The following is a 19,309-nucleotide window of genomic DNA, read 5'->3' on the forward strand; positions in this document are numbered from 1 at the left end:
GGCGCCCTCTGCTGGCCGGACTTGGTACCAGACCTGAGTCCGCACCGTCTCTGCCCCTCCCTGCTTCTCTCCCTCTCTCTCGTTTCTGTCCCTCTCCATCACTGTCACTGTCTCCCCTAGAGCGCCGACCCACCTGGACTGACCGCCGCCGTCGGGGGCCCCAGGACCGGACGAGTAGCGGGGACGATGCCTGCAGCTTCTCCGGCTTCCGCCCAGCCACGCTAACTGTCACCAACTTCTTTAAGCAGGTGCCGTGGCTCGGGGGTCAGGGGGCTAAGGAAGGGGCGCCCAGGGACACGGCCCCATTACCCCCCTGTGGCTGCCCGGGCCCCGGGGACCCCAAGCCCCTCGGCCCTGGTTCACCAGGGCGGGTCCCTGCAGGAAGCTGAGCGGCTCAGTGACGAGGACCTCTTCAAGTTCCTGGCTGACATGCGGCGCCCGACATCCTTGCTGCGGCGCCTGCGGCCCGTGACCGGTGCGTGGTGCACGCCCTAGACGGGACGTGTTACTCATGTAGTCACTCAGCAAACCCACACTGAGCACCTACTGTGCCAGGCCCTGGGGACCATGATAGGCAAAGCCCCGACTTCACGGGTGGACCTTCTAATGGGACCCAGAGATGTGAAACAGAATAAGACAGGACTGTGGTGGTCCAGTGGCTAAGAATCCACGCTTCCACTGCAGGGGGCACAGGTTCGATCCCTGGTTGGGGAAGATCCCGCGTGCCGCAGGGTGCGGCCAAAAAAAAAAAAAGAGTAAATAAGACAGATAGATAGTGGGTCACACGGGGAATGTGGTGGGCAGAGCTGATCAAATATGAGGGCAAGACATGGGAATTGAGAGCATCTTTCGGCCTTAGAGCCACCAGAGGGTATTGTGGGAGAGTCAGAGCCCTGATCCGAAGCCCAGAGAGGTAGGGCCCGGCTCGAGGCTCCCAGGCAGGTGCAAACTGACTACCCCCTCCCCAGCCCAGCTCAAGATTGACATCTCCCCAGCCCCTGAGAACCCCCACTTCTGCCTCTCCCCGGAGCTGCTTCATGTCAAGCCCTACCCAGACCCCAGGGGTCGGCCCACCAAGGAGATCCTGGAGTTCCCTGCCCGTGAGGTCTACGCCCCGCACACCAGCTACAGGTACAGCCTCTGGGGCAGGCGGGCACTTGAATGGGGGCATTCAGGCATCGTGCAAAGTGAGATGCCCTTTCCCCGACACTCACAGACACTGGCCTGAGATGCCACTGCTCTGCTTTAATGGGGGATGGATAGGAATGAAGGGGCGTGTCCTTCCTCCACCCCTCCTCGACGGTCCGTGTCCTCTGCCTGCGTCCCTGCCTGCTTCCGTCTCTGCTCCATGGCCGGAAATGGGGCCCAGCACCCTGGCCGACCTCAGCAGACAGGCAGCTCCTCCCTGTGCAGGGGCCGCATGGGGCATGGCAGCATCCCTCGGTGCATGACTGGTCCTCAGTTCCACCCAGACAGGCTCAGGCTGGGAGCGCCGCCGTGTGGAGTCTGGGAGGGAGGTGAGGCTCAGCCAAGGCGCAGGGGTCCCCATCCCACTGCCTGGCACGCCCAACCCCCCACCAGGCACACCTCTCCTGAATCTGTCTCAGCCGCTGCTGCTGTGCCATCATCTCCTGCCTCTGTCGCTGCACGTGGCCCATGAGGGCCCACATGATGTGGCTCTGCTTGTCTGCATGGACCTGTGGGGTCAGGACAGAAACCTCAGCTGGGGGCCGCCTCACCTCCTATCCCTTGACCCCACCCAGACCCCCCTGCTCCCCACTGCATCTGTGTGACCCGACAAGTCACTGCCACTCCTTGGCCTCAACTTCCCCACCTGTAAAATGGGGATGAGACAGGAGTCCCTTTGTGGGGTTGTTATGAGCATGATGTGGATTTTTAGAGGGCATAAAACAGTGCTGGATACGTCATGGGCACTCAAGAAATTCTCTAAAATAGTATGCATTTATTGAGTAACTCCCATGTGCCCCACCCCATGCTGAGGATTTTATCTGCACCGAGTCCCTGGCTCTGCTTTGAGACATCAGTTGTCGCCCTTATTTGCAAATAGGGAAACTGAGGTATGGGAAGGGACATGGGTTTTGCCCAGAGACACACAGAGTAGAGGCCAGGGTACTGGAAGGCTGACCTTTCATGGGGGTCTCTGGGACAAAAGGTTCAGAAATGAGGTCTGGTTGTGAATCAGGGTCTTGACTCCCCCAGGGCTGGGAACCCCTTACCTTTAAGGCCTCAAATTCTTGGCGGGCATGACCCAGCCAAGCGCCTCTCAGCTGGACTTCCATCCGCTTCATTTTCTTCCACAGCACTTGCTGTCCTTGGGCCACTTCCCCCAGCGCCTGGGCTGTGGCTTCTGCCTGCAGCTTGAGACCATCCTCTTCCATCTGATCAATAGATAGTGGATGTTAGTAGGATGACCTACTGGGACTGGCCTGATTTTAACACTGGAAATCCTGTATTCCAGGAACCGCCTCAGTCCTGGGAAAACCTGACAGTTGGTCACCCTAGGCGTAACTCTCCCATAGACTCCTATCCACCCCGCAACACCCCAACTGCAGCGTCTACCTGCATCTCCAGTAGGCTCGCACGTAGCTGCTGGGCTGCATCCTGGCCCTGGCTGACCTCCTGCCCCAGGAGCCCCAGTGCCTGGCCATAGAGGCTCAGGCTGTGCCCGGCCTCTGTCAGCTGTGCCTCCGTGGCCCTGTACACGCCGTTGAGAGCCTGGCTCAGCTGCAGGGCCCCGTGAAAGAGCAGGGTCAACTCCTCCTGCTGTGCCGGCTCCGAGCCGCTCATGGGGGCCACCAGGGCAGGCTGGGCCACCATTGCCAGGGCGCACAGCAGGCACAGCACGAGCATGGGCATGACTGGGGGGCTGGGGGTGTGGCCACAGCAACACCGCTGCTGCCTTTTATGCCTTAACACCCCCCTTAACCTCAGGTCAATCGTTAACCGGCCAGCCGGGTGCCCTGTGTTGTGCAAGGGCCTGGCGGTGGCACTACAGTTGCATCAGGCGAATGTCCAGTCGGGCCACGCTGGCATCACGCTGGCTGGGGCTCGGGGCCAGGTGTGGGCTGGGGACACTGGGAGAGGACAGGCCCAGGCCCCGCTGGGAGACCCTACGGCTCCTAGCCTCAGTTTCCCCTCCTGTGGATAGGCATGACAACAATAATGGCAATAACAGTGAGGCTTTTATGAGCTCCAGTGGTTTTCCCAGAGCTGTCCCACTGCTGTTACAGTAGCTGGTCTCATAACCTTCCCACAAGCCTGTGATGCTGGAGTTTTTGTTGGCCTGGTTAAGAGCTAGGGGAGCAGGTACAGATGGGGGAGACTCTCCCAAGGCCACACAGCCTGACTCCAGGACCTCCACGTACCCTGGATCAATGCTAACTGCCATTTGTCTCCCTGGATGACTGTGGGCAAGTGCCTCTGTTTCCCTGTGAAATGGAGTGTGATGTGAGTCCCTGCCCACAGGCTGCTGGTGAGAAATAAATGAGTCATTTCACGTCGGGTGCTTAGAACAGAACCCAGCACACCCAGAGCCAGTTGGTGCCACATTAGTGTTTGGTGCAATTATTGACATTTTTGTAATTTAGCATCATTGGTATTACAAAGGCTCAGTTGGGAGGCTTGATGCCCTCATTAGACAGATAGGGAAACTGAGGCCCAGGGGTTGGTTAGGGCTTGAATGGAGTTACCCTGGGGGAGGGAGGCAGAACCCTGACCCCAGCCTGGCCCTTGCCTTCAACTCCAGCCTTGGTTTCCCCACCTGAGAGACACGCCATACAATTCTAGTGGCCTCTCCTGGGGGAAGGGGTGGTCAGGCTCCTGAGCTGGGTGATGGGCAGGTCAGCCTGGGCGGGGCTCAGGCCTGATGCTGGTTGCCTGGGCTACCTTCTCAGAAGCCTGGCCCTCGGCGCCCATCTGTCCCTGCCCTCTGCCTCACTGTGTCCCCTCAGTACCCCCAAAGCCCCTCTGTGTTCCCACCCTCTGCCACACCGTTCCCCTTCCTGTGCTCTGAGGGTGCCCGTCTGTCCTCCATTCTCTGCCAGTCACATCTCCCGCCTGGCGCCCATACGTGTCCCTGACCCGGCTCTCAGTGCCCCAGTGGTGTGGCCACTGTCCCCCGGCTCTCTGTGCCTCTGACGTGGACATGCCACTGCCCCCGCAGGAACTTGCTGTACGTGTACCCGCACAGCCTCAACTTCAGCAGCCGCCAGGGCTCCGTGCGCAACCTTACTGTGCGAGTGCAGTACATGGCGGGCGAGGACCCCAGCCAGGCCCTGCCGGTCAGTGGCTGGGCCCAGGGGGAGGCGGGCGGGGTGTCCCCCGCCGGCCCCTCATGCCCCTGCTCCTCCAGGTCATCTTTGGCAAGTCCAGCTGCAGTGAGTTCACCCGCGAGGCCTTCACGCCGGTGGTCTACCATAACAAGTATGTGGGGTCGGGGTGGGGGGACTGATGGGGGTACAGTGGGGCAGGAAGAGGGGCCAGGGTCGGGGGAGGGGGGGTGCCATCTCCCGGAGTGCTAATGCGGGAACCCGAGGCAGAGAGCAGGGACAGTGGGGCCCAGTAGCACTGGGGGAACATGTGGCAGAGGGGGCGGGGCAGGCAAGGGGGAGCCCAGCCCCCAGCAGAACCCCCAGCCCGGCCCTGCCAGGTCCCCTGAATTCTACGAGGAGTTTAAGCTGCGTCTTCCGGCCTGTGTGACCGAGAACCACCACCTGCTCTTCACCTTCTACCACGTCAGCTGCCAGCCCCGGCCAGGCACGGCCCTGGAGACTCCTGTGGGCTTTACTGTGAGCTCCCCTCCACCACTGCCAGCCTGCACCCCCATGCCCAGCCCTCCTGCCCCCTGTCCGGCCCCATACCTGACCCCCAGCCTCTCCCCAGTGGATCCCACTGCTGCAGCACGGCCGCCTGAGGACTGGCCCCTTCTGCCTCCCTGTGTCCGTGGATCAGCCCCCGCCCAGCTACTCCGTGCTCACACCGGACGTACGTGCTCTGGACTCCCTGCCAACTAGCACCCTGTCCCCCATCGGTGCTCCCAAGTCCCCCATTCATGCCCTGCTTTCCTTCCCACCAACACCCCTGGGAGCCTTGTCCTCCATTAGGGCCTCCAGGGCCCCTGCCTGCCTCGTCACACCCACCCCCATTATTAATTCTGTGTGACCTGCTGCCCCCGTGCGTGTCCCTCCCTGTCCTCGACTAGCCCTGCCTCGTTACTGCCCCCTCCCCTGCCTCTGCACTCACTGTTCCATAGTGAGATTCCACTGCCTCTCCGCTGCAGCCCCCCACTTGCAGCCCTGCTTGCCTCCCTAATCACTGTCCCTAGAGCACCCCCTCCCCATGCGAATGTTCTGTCACCCTCCCACATAGCCTTTAATTTGCACCCCGGGGACCTCGAGTCCTCCCATCATGCTATTTCCTGTTCATTCCCTCCAACAACGGTCACCCTGGCTCTTCATTCTCCCGTGAGCATCCCAGGCTTCCGGCCTGCCCGGTGGACCCCCGTAGTGCTCCCCTCCATCTGCCCCCATCTTTGAGCTGGGCGGGGCCCAGGGGCAGGGTGTCCAGTGGCTCCCGCAGGCGGGGCTATGCTCAGTCCACGGTGTCGCAATGGCTGAGGCTGGTGGCCTGAGCGGTGGGGAGGGCCGGCCGGTGCCCACTTGGTGTGTCCCTCCCGCAGGTGGCGCTGCCGGGCATGCGCTGGGTGGATGGCCACAAGGGTGTGTTCAGCGTGGAACTCACGGCTGTGTCCTCTGTGCACCCCCAGGTAAGGGGTGGGGCCAGAGCCCAGGAGTCCGGCCCTGGGGTTGGGCAACAGTTTCCGCTGACAAGGGAGGCCTGGCTTCGGGCCATTGGACATGACTTTGGTCAGTGGGGCCAGGCTCCAGGGAAGCTGCTGACTCAGGCGGGGGCGGCCGTGCCAGTGGCCATCCCAGCTGGAGCTTTGGCCTTTGCGTGGTCTCTCCTCCCCCCACCCCATTTGTCCCTTGCTATTTCTGTGATCACTCCCCATCTTTTCCTTTTCTTCTTGAGCTACCGTCTTGTCCCTTTTCTCATGTATTTTCCATTCGCTGATCCCCAGCCTCGGTGTCCCAGCCTACTCAGCCTCGCACTCGATCCCCTGGGCCCTTTCTGGACTGGGGGCCCTGGCCTCGCCCTGCTCACCCCTGGTCCCCCACCAGGACCCCTACCTGGACAAATTCTTCACCCTGGTGCACGTCCTGGAGGAAGGGGCCTTTCCATTCCGGCTCAAGGATGCCGTGCTCAGCGAGAGCACCGTGGAGCAGGAGCTGCGGGCCAGCCTGGTGGCCCTGCGACTCGCCAGCCCTGAACCCCTTGTCGCCTTCTCCCACCACGTACTGGACAAGCTCGTACGCCTGGTCGTGCGGCCCCCGATCATCGGCGGCCAGATCGGTGAGCGGGCACAGCCTCATACCTTAGTTTCCCCATCTGGAGAATGGGCCTTGGGTCCCCTGGTCCTGGGTGACCTCCCATAGCCCATTTATCTCTCTGGTCTCAGTTTTCCAATCTGAAAAATGGGCCCTCAGTCCCCTAGTCCCCTGACTTTTTGATGGCCACATGAGCCCCTTGGACCCTGAAGTCTCTTCCCTGGGGAAGTAGGAAGCCCTGGGACCTGGAACTTGACCTCTCCTCTGCCCGGCAGTAAACCTGGGTCGCGTAGCCTTTGAAGCAATGGCTCATGTAGTCAGCCTCGTCCACCGGAGCCTGGAGGCTGCCCAGGACGCCCGTGGTCACTGCCCAGTGCTGGCTGCCTATGTCTACTATGCCTTCCGACTGCCTGGCACGGAGCCCAGCCTCCCAGGCGGTGAGTGTTGGTGGGAGACCCTGGGGCACAGGAAATACCTGGGAGCAGAGCATCCCAAGCAAAGGGAAGGACATGTGCAAAGTCCTGAGGCTGCACAGGCTTTGGTTGGTTTGGGCAATTTACAGGAGAGAGGGAACTTTTTGCCCCAGCCCCAGGGGTATGGTCTTTGTAAACTTGACTGGCATGTGATTCAGCCAGTCAGCAAGCAGGGACTCAAGCAGAGCTGTCTGGGTTTGAATCTCAGTTCTGCCTACAAGCTCTGTGACTCTGGGCCAGTGACTTTACCTCTCTGGGCCTGTTTTCCCATCTATAAAACAATGATAATAATAGTGCCTCTCACAGGGGTGCTAGTAGTAGTCAATGGCATAGTAATCTATGCAAAATGCTTGGCACACTGAGCGCTCAATAAAGTTGGATTTTTTTTCATTTGCTAAATAATTAACGATAAGCACTGACACTTATAACGTGCCAGGCACTGTTCTCAGTGTTTTTCATTCTCCCCAAAATTGCTATGAGGCAGAGCCATTATCACACCCATTTTACAGGTGAAGAACCTAGAGGTTCAGAGAAAGAAAGTGACTTCGCCAAGGGCAGCTGACTGGGAAGGGGCAGGGGGTCATGAGGGCAGGTGGGCAGGGGGCTGAGCATATTCCTGCTATCATCAGGGGCCCCTCCAGTGACGTTGCAGCCTGCCACGCTGGCCCGTGGCCCTGGCCGCCCCGCAAGCCTCTACCTGGCCCGCTCTAAGAGCATCAGCAGCAGCAACCCGGACCTGGCCGTGGCCCCTGGCTCTGTGGACGACGAGGTCTCCCGCATCCTGGCCAGCAAGGTAGGGCAAGGGGCCCCTGCTCTCTCCAGCCTCAGTGGTCATGGCTGCCAGGTGGGCAGGTGAAAGATCTCAGTGTTGACAGAGGACAGGAAAGACAGCCAACAGCATGGATGAAGACTTGACCCCGGGTTATTCCCTGGAGGTCCAGTGGTTAGGACTCCAAGCTCTCACTGCCAAGGGTGCGGGTTCAATCCCTGGTCAGGGAACTAAGATCCTGCAAGCCACGCAGCGTGGCCAAAAAAAAAAAAAAAAAGACGACCCTGGACATTAGGGTTGGGCTCTGGCTGTCACAGGTTGGGAGCTGTGACTCGGACTCTTAGGCTGACCCAAGGACGGGTGTCTGGATCTTGAAAAGAGAGCACCATGTACACAGCGCAGTGGTGCATTTCCACGTGTACCCTATGCATGTACATACATGGGGCACGTATATGCACGCACCCCACGCACATGGGAACGCGGGTGCATGTACTCATGCGTTCCAGGCACAGACGTATGCGGGAGGCATATACGTGTGCACCCCATGCGCATTTGCACACACACACATATTCCAGGGTTGCGTGTGGGTGTCCATGTGGGCACACGTGTGGCCCAGGACAGTGAGCACGCTTGGTGTTTCACGCTGGTTTCCCTGCCCTCTGCCCATAGATGCTACCACTTATCCGTGTATCTCCAGGGTATCGACCGCTCACACTCCTGGGTGAATTCTGCTTATGCTCCAGGAGGCAGCAAGGCGGTGCTGCGACGGGCACCCCCTTATTGTGGGGCCGACCCCAGACAGGTGCCCTCCCTGCCTGCCCCTGCACGTGTGTCACCCCACCTCAGCATGAGCTCCTCCCACCTTCCTGGCTGGGGCCGACTAACCTAGGGGGGCTGCCTGGAGGAGGCAGCGGACCCCCTCCTGCCTTTGTTTGGGGCTGTGGAGTGGATGTTGTAGGCAACACAGGGTCATCTTAACCAGCCTTTTGCTGCCACACAGACCACAGCCTCAGGCAGAGACAGAAGGGGCAGGGTGGTATGCAAATATCATGCAAATGATATGCGCATTCAGCCACTCTAACCTCACTGTCCCGCATGGCCTGTTTCTCTCCCTTTCATCCACTGTGTTCGGGAGACTCTCAACTGTCCCCTTGACACAGCAGCCTGAATGATGCCCAGGGGATGGAACTGAACCTCTGGGCTCCCCCACCCCGTTTCAGGCAGAGGGACCCCTGTGGGCAGCTTCCTTTGCTTTGCCCCTTCCTGGGACCTGGTGTGGGGAGGGGCTTTGCCATCAGACCCTGGATCGGGATCAAGTCCTGGCTCTGCTATGGGCTCCCCCTGCGCCCCAGGTTCTGAATTTTCAGAAGTGAAGACTTGCTATTCAGTGCAGCGGTCCAAGCCTGGGAGGGAGTTAGGGCATCACAGGCAAGATTTTGTTGGGGAGATAGATCCTCAACCCAGCCTCATCCCTGAGTTACTGGCTAGTCGGGGAGATAGACACCCATTAAACAAACACATGAATATATAAGTGCAGGGGGTGAAAATACCTGAAAGGAAACGAACTGAAACAGGGCCACCAGCCTCCCTCTGGGTGGTCTGGGGAACCTCTCCCGGGAGGTGGCATTTTTGCTGGTACCTGAAGGGTAAGATAGAGCCAGCCAGTGAAGGGTGGGTGTTCCAGATGGAGGGAAAGGCATATGCAGAGGTTGGAACCGAGCTCAGAGGCCCCTGGGCACCAAGGGCTGGATTCCCTGCATACTTGGCCCCAGGCCGTGTTCCAGCTCTGTACCTGTCACCTAGGCAACCTGCATCGCATGGCAGCCAGGGAACTGTTCACAGCACGAGCAGGGGGACTTTTGGACAGTCTTCTAAGATTTGCTGGGAGTCTGGGTTCATGGGCCTTTCCAGTCCCCCCATGTTTTTAACAGGTCTCCCCACCAGTGCCCTCAGTTCTCAGGGGTGTCAGCTGGGCCTGGAAGAGCACATAGGAGGTGACAAGGTGGCAGGAGGGCAGGCATTCCAGGCAGGAGGCGGCAGTGAGGCTGGCCTTTGCAGTAGATGGCCCATCTGATGCGGGCTGAGGAGCCCAGGGTGTGTGGCTGGGACTGTCGGAGCTGGGGGGTGCCCCACGGCCAAGGCAAGGACCTGGGCAGTTTCCAGGACCAGGCCAGCTCCATCGCTGGGTCTCCTCTCCCTGTCAGCGGCCTCACCTGACTAGCAAAGGAGGCGGGGAGAGTGGAGCTTGAGCACCTCATGCCCATTTCACAGATGGGGACACTGAGGCCTGGCAAGGCCCCAAGCAAGGCTGGAGCGGGACCAGGCCTGTAAACTGGGGCTCTCTTGGCTGCTCCCGCTGCCTCTCATCACCATCTCACCTCCTCTGTCCTTATCTTTCTTTTTCTTCTTTCTTCTTCTCCATCCTCCCTTTAATCCCCTTTGTCTATACTCTACACCCCTGTCTACACTCTTCCTCCTCCACCCTGCTGCCCTCCGCCTCCTCTGTCCATCCCTGGACTCACGGACTCACTCACACTCTCCGCCCTCGTCCCCACTTGGCTCACCTCCTCTGACCACGTTCTCTTCTCCGTCTACACTGATTTTACCCTCCCCACCTCCACTCCTCCCATCTCTTTTCTCTTATCTTTTTCTGCTGGGTCCTGCTCCACCTGACGGGCTCCCGTCCACATTCTTGCCTGTTCCGTTCACCCTGCTTGTCCCCTCCTTACCTGTGTCTTGCTTCTTCTCGTCTCTTCCATCACATTCTTACCCTCTCCATCCGCTCCCACACACTTCTGCCTTTATTAACACGGCTCTCTCCATCCACGTCCCCACTGTCTGTCCACACGGCCACGTCTTTCCTCCATCCACGCCGACTGTCTCTCTTTCCCATCCGTACCGCCTGCACCCACTCTGACCCCCCTCGCCATCCCATCCCCTCGTCATCCCATCATAGGCCATCGACCGCAGCTCTAGCAGAACCTCTTCCTACCTCGAGGGCTCCTCCTCGGCCCCACCAGCCACCCAGCCGAGACCCACTGTGCAGAAGGTAGTGGGAGGCGGGGGGGGGGGGTGACTCCATTTTGGGGTCCAGAGCTCCCTTGCCCTCGAGCCCAGCAGGGTCTGGAGAGCCCGGGGAAAGGGCACATTGACTCCTCCTGGCCCCTTTCCTCCTGCATGGCCTCTCGCTGCTCTAATCCCAAGCCCTCCAGCTGCATCCTCCCCTGTCACGCCCTCCAGACGGGGGTACGGGGTGGGCTCCTCTGCTCTCTGTGATCCCTGCCCCTGCCCCTGCCCCCAGCTGCTTCACGAGGAGCTGGCCCTGCAGTGGGTGGTCAGCGGCAGTTCCGTGCGCGAGGCTGTCCTGCAGCATGCCTGGTTCTTCTTCCAGCTCATGGTGAGACGCCCTCCTCCCCGCCCAAGAACAAGGGGCCCCCAGGGGAGACTCTCCTTGGGGAGAGAAGCCGCCTGAGAGTGTACCTAAGCCCCCTGAGAAATGGCCCCAAGAGACCCGCACGTGGAGAGAGATAAGAGATGCCTAAGGGAACGTCTCCCTGGAGAGGCCCCCCGAAAGTTAACTGAAACCCCTTCCACAGTGAGAAGGATCCCCCCTACCCACCTTCCCTATAAGACCATTGAGAGACCCCCAACTAGCAAGGAGGCCTCCCCTGCAAGAGAGAGAAGGAAACTGTTGGGATCAGACTTGAGACACCCCCCAGACTCTTCAAGAGGTGCCTTGAACTATTCCTCCTGACTACAGCCATCCCCCCTCAATCTGGTGGGCCTTCAAGCCCCACCCTCCTACCTACAGTCAGACGTTAACCCCTGGAGACCTGCTCTAGCCCCACCCATACTCTCTCAGCCTCCCACCCCTCTGCCTAGCACCCACTCAAGGCCCCGCCCATGTCTTTCTCAAGCCCCGCCCACAACCTGCAAAGTCCCACCCACAGCTCTCGGGCCCTCCCCACAGCTATCAGGCCCCACTCTCACCCCATAACTACAGGGCTCAAGCCACATCCAGGACCCCTCATGCCCACCTTTAGCCCACTTCAAGCCACCACTCACAGCCCCCCAATCTCTGCTCCCTTCTGGCAGGCTGCCTCCACCCACAGCCCCTCAAGACCCACCCCCCACCCTCTTGCCCCACCCCCAGGTGAAAAGCATGGCGCTGCACCTGCTTCTGGGCCAGAAGCTGGACACACCCCGCAAACTTCGCTTCCCTGGGCGCTTCCTGGATGACATTGCTGCCCTGGTGGGCTCTGTGGGCCTGGAGGTCATCACCCGTGTCCACAAGGTAAGGGGGAGGGGCCTCCATGGAGGGAGGGTGGGGCAGGGGTGCTTAGGGAGGACACAGAGCCAGCCACACGAGGCATCAGTCCTGTCCAGTGCCTCCTGGCTACAAGACCACAAATCCCATTTGCTGAATCAGTCTGTTCACGCAACATCTATTTCTTAAGCACAGCCCTGTGCTGGGAACTAGAGACACAGCAGTGAACAAAACAGACCCAATTCCTTGCCCTCATGGAGCTGACTTTTAGGGGAAGACTTGAAGGGCATGAGGGAGCAATCTATGTGATATCTGGGGGAAAAGCATTCCAGTCAGGGGGTGAACAGCAAGTGCAAAGGCCCTGAGGCAGGACCGTGCCACTGTCAGAGGAGCAGTGAGGAGGTGAGTGGCTGGGGTGAAGTGAACAAAGTGGAGAATGGGAGTTGGTGAAGGCAGAGAGGTGACAGGGCAGATGCATTAGCCCTTAGCACAGTATCAGTATACAGTAAGTACTCAGTAAATGGATGTTGATGTTCCGAGACCTTGATGGTTATCCAGGCCCTGGACCATTAATTCCAGTGCTCACAGAAGCTGGGCAGACAATGATAATAGTAATAAAATTATGCATTTATTGAGCACTTACTGTGTACCTAAATACTTTATTTTTATTATTATTTTAAAACTTTATTTATTTAGTTTTATTTGTTTATTTTTGGTTGCACTGGGTCTGCATTGCTGTGCGCGGGCTTTCTCTAGCTGTGGCGAGCGGGGGCTACTCTTCATTGCGGTGCGCAGGCTTCTCATTGCGATGTCTTCTCTTGTTGTGGAGCACGGGCTCTAGGCACGCGGGCTTCAGTAGTTGGGGCATGCAGGCTCAGTAATTGTGGCTCACGGGCCTAGTCGCTCCGCGGCATGTGGGATCTTCCCGGACCAGGGCTCAAACCCATGTCCCCTGCATTGGCAGGTGGATTCTTAACCACTGCGCCATCAGGGAAGTCCCTACCTAAATACTTTAGATGGATCACATCATTAAACTCTCCCAACAACTCCATGAAGTTAGTATTATTGTTTCCTCCATTATACTGTTGGAGAAATGGAGGCAAAGAATGACTGAGTAACAACTTGGTACCATATAAGTGGGAATGGGCAGAATGGGGATTTGAACCCTCACCACCAGCTTCAGTTGGGGGAGTGGGGCTTATGGTGGACCAGAGGGCATGTGACCAGAGTGTCTGATTTTTAAAGAGAAAGGGGACTTCTGGATTTGATGGGAATTTTCCAGATTTTTGAAATGCTGGTCGGCCCAAGCTGGCCCTTGTGCAATCCCCCACGACCTCTGGGCTGGTCTCAAAGGTTTTAACCTTGTTTCAGTAGAGCCTCCCCGAGGGCTGAGTTCCCGGAGGCTGATCCAGATTATGAGGAAACCCTCCTCAAAAGGGCTGCAGGGAAGAACAATGCCCTTGAGAAGCACCTTCGTCACAGTGCTGGGGGGGGTATCAGTGATGGGCCACAGCGGTTTCATTCCTTCACTTGACATTTATGGAGCACCAACTGTATCAGGCTCCATGCACAAGTCTCTGCCCCACTTGAGGACTCGGAGCTCAGGTGGATTTTGTATTTTGTTTCTTTGGGTTGCAGGGAACTGTGGGCCACTGAGGCTAACTTGTGAGGCCAAGAGTAGCTCCCGAAAGCAGGAGGGCAGCTGGGCCTTGAGGCCATAGGAGCCTCCTTCCTTGTCTTTCCTCACACTTGCCAGGCGCTTCCTGCTCCAGGGCCTTTGCACTTACTGTTCCCTCTCTTCAGAACGCCTTTCTCCCCTGGGCTCTTGCTCATCCTTCAGGCTTCTCTTGAAATAGCACCCTGTTAGTTGTCTTTGAAACACATAGAACTATCTGGAATACTCTTATCCCCCATCCCCACCCCCCCATGAGACTGAGAGCTGGACAAGCAGCAGGGACCCCGTCTGTCCCGTTCACAAGACTTGGTACATAATAGATGCTTGTTAAATGATTTCTTAGGGTTTATCAGTTAGGGCAAAGGTTAATTTGCTTGAACATCATCACAAATGGTTTAAATGTGAGCAAAGTTTATTTCTGAGCATAGGTGGGCTACGGGGGGCTCCACGGTTTGGGCCTGGCCATCTCAGTTCATCATGGTACCTGCCACATCAGGCATTACAGGCTATGGAAACCGGAGGACCTGCCCCTTCTGTTTAAGTGGCCACATCATTCCCCTCAAATCCCATTGGCCAGAATGTGGTCACATGATTGTTCTCAGCTGCAAGGGAGGCTGGGAAATGTAGTCCCTACCCAGCTCTGAACTCTGAAAAAGCGTCCCAATACCTGTGAGAGGATATGGTGGGGGGTCAGCAGCCAGTCTCTGCCATCTGTGTTGTGTTACTCAAATCTGGGGAGAGAATAAAAAAGAGTGTCCTCAGCAGAGCCGGGTGGAGGGTAGACACTAACTGTGGGGAAGGGAAGGGCTGGTCAGAGGGAGGAGGACAACCAGGAAGCCTGGGAGTCCGGAGCCCAGAGACAAGGGCGTGTCAAAGAGACCCAGGGTTTTCGGGCAGTGACACGGTTCTTAGGGGTCACTGGTGGCCTTGGCGAGAGCCAGGCCAAGGGCAGGGATGGAGGCTTGATGGGGTGAGTGGGCATGGGCTGACAGGCCCTGTGCCCCCAGGACGTGGAGCTGGCCGAGCACCTCAACGCCAGCCTGGCCTTCTTCCTCAGTGATCTGCTGTCCCTGGTGGACCGCGGCTTTGTCTTCAGCCTGGTCCGGGCTCACTACAAGCAGGTAGGGGTGGGCGTGGTGGGAGTGGCACACCTGCAGAGACGTGGTAGGAACAACACACCTGCGGAGACGTGGTGGGGACGGCATACCTGTGGGGGACTTGGAGGGGACAGCACACCTGCGGGGACATGGCAGGGGGTGGTGTGGATTGGTGGGCAGAGCAGTGTAATGTCACCCGCTGAACCCTCCCCCGCAGGTGGCCACACGGCTGCAGTCGGCTCCCAACCCGGCGGTGCTGCTGACCCTACGCATGGACTTCACCCGCATCCTATGCGGCCACGAGCACTATGTGACCCTCAACCTCCCCTGCTGCCCCCTGTCGCCCCCGGCCTCGCCCTCGCCCTCCGTATCTTCCACCACCTCGCAGGTGGGCTGGCCTCACATCTGCTTCCTCTTCTTGACCTATGACCTCTTGCCTTTCAGCCCTTCTTGTGTGGTTCCCTCATCTCTGTCCATTTCGCAATAGGCCACTGCCCAGGGGACTGACCCCTTACCTCTGACCCTTCACCTCTGACCCTGCATTCTCAGCAGTTTCCTGGGAGGACCAGCTTCTGATTTCTCACCCCTAAATCCTAACTCCCAGACTGGCGTTCCATCTGACATTTCTCAAACCTCTGACTTTGGACCCTGTGCCCTGTCATCTCACAGATGAGTTAACCCTAACCTCTCACCTCTGACCCTTGGCCCCTGGTCCCTTGCTTTGTCCCCCTCTCCAGAGCTCCACCTTTTCCAGCCAGGCCCCAGACCCCAAGGTGATCAGCATGTTCGAGCTGAGTGGGTCGTTCCGGCAGCAGCACTTCCTGGCTGGGCTCCTGCTGACGGAACTGGCCCTGGCCCTGGAACCTGAGGCCGAGGGGTGAGCACAGGCCCTGCCTGGCCGTGGGGCGGGAGGAAGGTCCAGGAGGCACGTCCACTCCGTCCTGAGCACCTCACTACCCCACAGGGCATCCCTGCTGCACAAGAAGGCCATCAGTGCTGTCCACAGCCTGCTCTGTGGCCATGACGCTGACCCCCGCTGCGCCGAGGCCACTGTGAAGGCCCGGGTGGCCGAGCTCTACCTGCCACTGCTGTCACTGGCGCGGGACACACTGCCACGGCTGCATGACTTTGCTGGTCAGCAGGGCAAGGCGGGGTGGGGTCCCACGATCTGGGGGCCTGATTGATCCCACAAGGCTCAGATCGGGAAAGGTGGGCGAGCCTGTTAGGAGTAAAAATGTGGGTGTTAGGATCAGAGGAGTGGGTTCAAGTCCTGCTGTGGGGCCCCAAGAAAGCCATTAACCTCTCTGAGCCTCAGATTTATCACCTGTAAAATGGAGACAGTGGTAGCACCAACTACTTCCTAGGATTATGTGAAAATCTGAGGACGTGTAGTACTGGGATATTGTCAGCGTGCAATAAACGGGAGATGAATTATCTTCTAGAAAGAGGTGTGAGGAGGGAAAGGTGGGGAACATCAGTTGGAGCCCTGTGTTCGTTCATTTATATGCACATTCATTGGCGCCAGTGATGGGTAAGTGTGTTCAGTGGTTGGAAACACAGACCTGGGATTGGTGGGTTGATCCCCTTCATCATTCAGGGGAAACTCTCAGTTGTTATCTCTTGAATTTTTTTTTTCTGCCTCGTTTTCTCTCTTCTCTCCTCCTGAGACTCCAATTACACGTATGTTAGACCTTTATGATCATGTTACAAGTGTCTGCTGTGCTCTGTTCTGTTTTTCATTCTGTTTGCTCCCTGTGTTTGAGTGGGGAAACTTTCTATTCACATGTGTTTGAGCTCACTACTTCTGTCTTCTGCTGTGTCTGGTCTTCTATTAATCCCCTCCATTGAGTTCTGAATTTCAAATTTTATATTTTCCAGTTGTAAATTTTGATTTTGTTGTTGTTGTAGATTCTAGTTCTCTGCTGAAATTCTCCATTTTTTAACCCATGTTTGTGCATCTTTTTTATTTTTTATTTTAAAGTTTTGCTCACTTCAACATTTGATCATTTCTGTGCCTGCTTCTATTGTCTTTTCTCCCTTATCAGTCACCTTTTCCTGCCTCTTCACATCTTCTGATTTTTTATTGCATTTTGGACATTGCATGTAAAAGGACCATCAGGACTGAAGCAATGTCATCTTTTCCCAGTGAGCATTCCCCTTTCTCTCTCTTAGGCAGCTAGGATAAGGGGCTGATCACCTCAATCCAGTCAGGAATTCAGCTAGGTTAAACTGGGCTGGAGCTTTAGTAAAACTCAGTTGACTTTGACCTTTTATTTCAAGACTCTCTGGGGTGAAACCTGTTCTGTATTTGTTGGCAGCAACTCTCTCTCTGATGAGACTGTGTTTTTTTGGGAGGGGGGAGTGGAGACAGTACTCTTTTAAGATCAGAGATTTTTTTTTTTTTGGCTGTGTTGTGTCTTCGTTGCTGCGCATGGGCTTTCTGTAGTTGCAGCGAGCGGGGGCCACTCTTCGTTGCGGTGCGCGGGCTTCTTATTATAGTGGCTTCTCTTGTTGCGGAGCACAGGCTTTAGGTGTGTAGGCTTCAGTAGTTGCAGCACCCAGGCTCAGTAGTTGCGGCACATGGGCCCTAGAGCACACGGGCTTCAGTAGTTGTGGCATGTGGGCTCTAGAGCACAGGCTCAGTAGTTGTGGCGTACGGGCCTAGTTGCTCCGTGGCATGTGGGAATCTTCCTGGACCGGGGATTGAACCTGTGTCCCCTGCATTGGCAGGTGGATTCTTAACCACTGTACCACCAGGGAAGTCCAAGATCAGAGATTTTGGAACCAGACTGTTTAGATTAAAATCCTAGCTCTACCATTTACCTGCTGTGTGACCCCAGGAAAGTAACTTAACCCCTCTGTGCCTCAGTTTCTTCTTCCAAAGAGTAAGGCTGATAAAAGTACTTATCTCATAGGGTTGTTTTGCAGAGTAAGAGTTAATATTGTTAAAGTGCTTAGAACAGCACCTGACACAGGAAATGCTATGTAAGCGCCAGTTGGTGCCATAATAATAGCAGCAGCATTTATTATTGTGGTTGTCACCATTGCCATCATCATCATCATCATCATCATCATCTTTACAATGACTGCTCCTGTGCACCAGGCCATGTTCTAAGTGTTGAGTTTAGAGTGCAGAGCAGATATAGTCCAGGCCTTTGTGGATCTTAGAAACAGTTGCATGATGAATGTATCTAATTACAAGTACAATAAGTGAGCTCTGGGAGTCAATAACTAGAGACTCCACCCTGGTCTGGGGGGTGGAATCAGGGAAGGCTTCCCTGAGGAGGTGACCTGTGAGCTGAAATTTGAGACAGAGACAGCACTTAACCACGGTCTCATTCTTTTCTCCCCCCAGAGGGTCCAGGTCAGCGGTCAAGACTGGCCTCTATGCTTGACTCAGACACAGAAGGGGAAGGGGACATAGGAGGCACCATCAACCCCTCAGTGGCCATGGCCATCGCTGGTGGCCCCCTGGCCCCTGGCTCCCGGGCCAGCATCTCGCAGGGCCCAGCGACAGTGAGTACCAGCCTTGTCCCCAGAGACCCCATCCAACATTTGATTGTTTTTGTGCCTGTGTCTAATGTCTTTTCTCCCTTATCAATCACATCTTCCTGCCTCTTCACATGTCTTGTGATTTTTTTATTGTATTTTGGACATTGTGTGTCCGATAACCTGGTAATGGAATTTATGCAGTGAAGTATCAATCGGCCAGTTCTCATCTTAATATGGAGAAAAATGAAAGTCACCTCTCTCCCTTCTGAGTGCCCTGTCCCCTCTCTGTCCCCAGGCTGCTCGCTCAGGCTGTGCCCTCTCTGCCGAGTCTAGCCGGACCTTGCTGGTGTGTGTGCTATGGGTCTTGAAGAATGCTGAGCCAGCCCTGCTGCAGCGCTGGGCTGCGGACCTGGCCCTCCCTCAGTTGGGTCGTCTGTTGGACTTGCTGTACCTCTGTCTGGCTGCCTTTGAATACAAGGTTCGAGGGGTGGGCAGGGGACTGGGGTATAGGAGGCAGGTTGCGGATGCATGTGGGGCCTTCGGGTGCCATAGGCTGGGTGTGAAGGAGTGGACCGTTACCGGTTTCTGGGGAGAAAGGGGTGGACTGTTTCTGTGCTGAGCCAATGTGAAAAGGGAGAATATCCTTCATGAACAGAATTCGGGACGCACCGAGAGCTTGCTGTAGAGTGGAGAACTGTGTCTTCAAACACAGAGTCCTGGAGGTTGGAAAGGGCCAGAAGAAGCAGGACCAGGTTAGCCCACAGAAAAAGGCAGAGTCAACCTCGAACTTATTCTCTGTCCTTGCAGGGGAAAAAGGCCTTTGAACGTATCAACAGTCTCACGTTCAAGAAATCACTGGACATGAAGGCCCGGCTGGAGGAAGCTATCTTGGGCACCATCGGAGCCCGACAGGAGATGGTGCGACGGAGCCGTGGTGAGAGGGAGATGTACCCCGTGCACGTCCCTACCCGGTGCCTCCCAGCCTTTGTACCAGGGGCCCCAAGACGGGGACCATCTCTGCCTCTATTTGGCTTACTTTTCCCAGAAAGAAGTCCATGTGTTATCCCCATACACGTGGGTGTCTATGTTCCCTGTTCACGTCTAACTGCATCCACTCCGCAAGCATCCA

General features: G+C 57.0%; 2 protein-coding genes across 9 annotated transcripts in view; one reads left to right on the forward strand and one right to left on the reverse strand.

Moving 5' to 3' along the window:
• Positions 1-19,309, forward strand: part of DOCK6 (dedicator of cytokinesis 6) — a 42,213-nt gene that overhangs the window by 14,607 nt on the left and 8,297 nt on the right. For 3 of the 7 annotated variants that reach the window (XR_011073230.1, XM_068536941.1, XM_068536942.1), the window contains exons 12-33: positions 121-248; positions 382-475; positions 969-1,131; positions 4,184-4,301; positions 4,373-4,443; positions 4,670-4,808; positions 4,903-5,004; positions 5,699-5,785; positions 6,201-6,432; positions 6,683-6,844; positions 7,510-7,673; positions 8,347-8,451; positions 10,606-10,698; positions 10,951-11,046; positions 11,803-11,943; positions 14,599-14,712; positions 14,906-15,076; positions 15,426-15,565; positions 15,653-15,822; positions 18,044-18,204; positions 18,476-18,658; positions 18,988-19,114. Coding sequence is in view for 4 of the 7 variants with exons in the window: in XM_068536941.1 (XP_068393042.1) it covers positions 121-248; positions 382-475; positions 969-1,131; positions 4,184-4,301; positions 4,373-4,443; positions 4,670-4,808; positions 4,903-5,004; positions 5,699-5,785; positions 6,201-6,432; positions 6,683-6,844; positions 7,510-7,673; positions 8,347-8,451; positions 10,606-10,698; positions 10,951-11,046; positions 11,803-11,943; positions 14,599-14,712; positions 14,906-15,076; positions 15,426-15,565; positions 15,653-15,822; positions 18,044-18,204; positions 18,476-18,658; positions 18,988-19,114 (2,961 nt within the window). In the remaining 3 variants the exon portion in view is untranslated. Of the gene's footprint in view, positions 1-120; positions 249-381; positions 476-968; positions 1,132-4,183; positions 4,302-4,372; positions 4,444-4,669; positions 4,809-4,902; positions 5,005-5,698; positions 5,786-6,200; positions 6,433-6,682; positions 6,845-7,509; positions 7,674-8,318; positions 8,452-10,605; positions 10,699-10,950; positions 11,047-11,802; positions 11,944-14,598; positions 14,713-14,905; positions 15,077-15,425; positions 15,566-15,652; positions 15,823-18,043; positions 18,205-18,475; positions 18,659-18,987; positions 19,115-19,309 lie in introns of those variants that run through there. The other 4 variants (XM_068536943.1, XM_068536944.1, XR_011073231.1 and 1 more) reach the window with 4 other exon arrangements.
• On the reverse strand, positions 1,238-2,887 carry ANGPTL8 (angiopoietin like 8). Of its 2 annotated transcripts, none has more exons than XM_068536946.1 (4): positions 2,581-2,887; positions 2,238-2,399; positions 1,588-1,697; positions 1,238-1,506 (listed from the first exon to the last, which is right to left on the reverse strand). In XM_068536946.1, the coding sequence occupies exons 1-4, from the start codon at positions 2,875-2,877 to the stop codon at positions 1,479-1,481; spliced, it is 597 nt and encodes a 198-aa protein (XP_068393047.1). In that variant the 5' UTR covers positions 2,878-2,887; the 3' UTR covers positions 1,238-1,478. The 2 variants fall into 2 exon arrangements, with proteins under 2 accessions (XP_068393047.1, XP_068393046.1); XM_068536945.1 differs by having other exon boundaries at positions 1,238-1,405; positions 2,581-2,878.

Source organism: Eschrichtius robustus, chromosome 2 (assembly GCF_028021215.1).
Source record: "Eschrichtius robustus isolate mEscRob2 chromosome 2, mEscRob2.pri, whole genome shotgun sequence".
Classification (NCBI taxonomy): domain Eukaryota; kingdom Metazoa; phylum Chordata; class Mammalia; order Artiodactyla; family Eschrichtiidae; genus Eschrichtius; species Eschrichtius robustus.

Bases quoted from the DNA above. Each gene is read 5' to 3' on its own strand.
- ANGPTL8 (XM_068536946.1), bottom strand. From the start codon at position 2,877: ATGCCCATGCTCGTGCTGTGCCTGCTGTGCGCCCTGGCAATGGTGGCC. The intron at 1,698-2,237 runs GTAAGGGGTTCC...CTGACCCCACAG, and splicing joins AAGAATTTGAGGCCTTAAAG to GTCCATGCAGACAAGCAGAG. The intron at 1,507-1,587 runs GTGTGCCTGGTG...CCTCCCTCCCAG, and splicing joins CTGAGACAGATTCAGGAGAG to ACTCCACACGGCGGCGCTCC.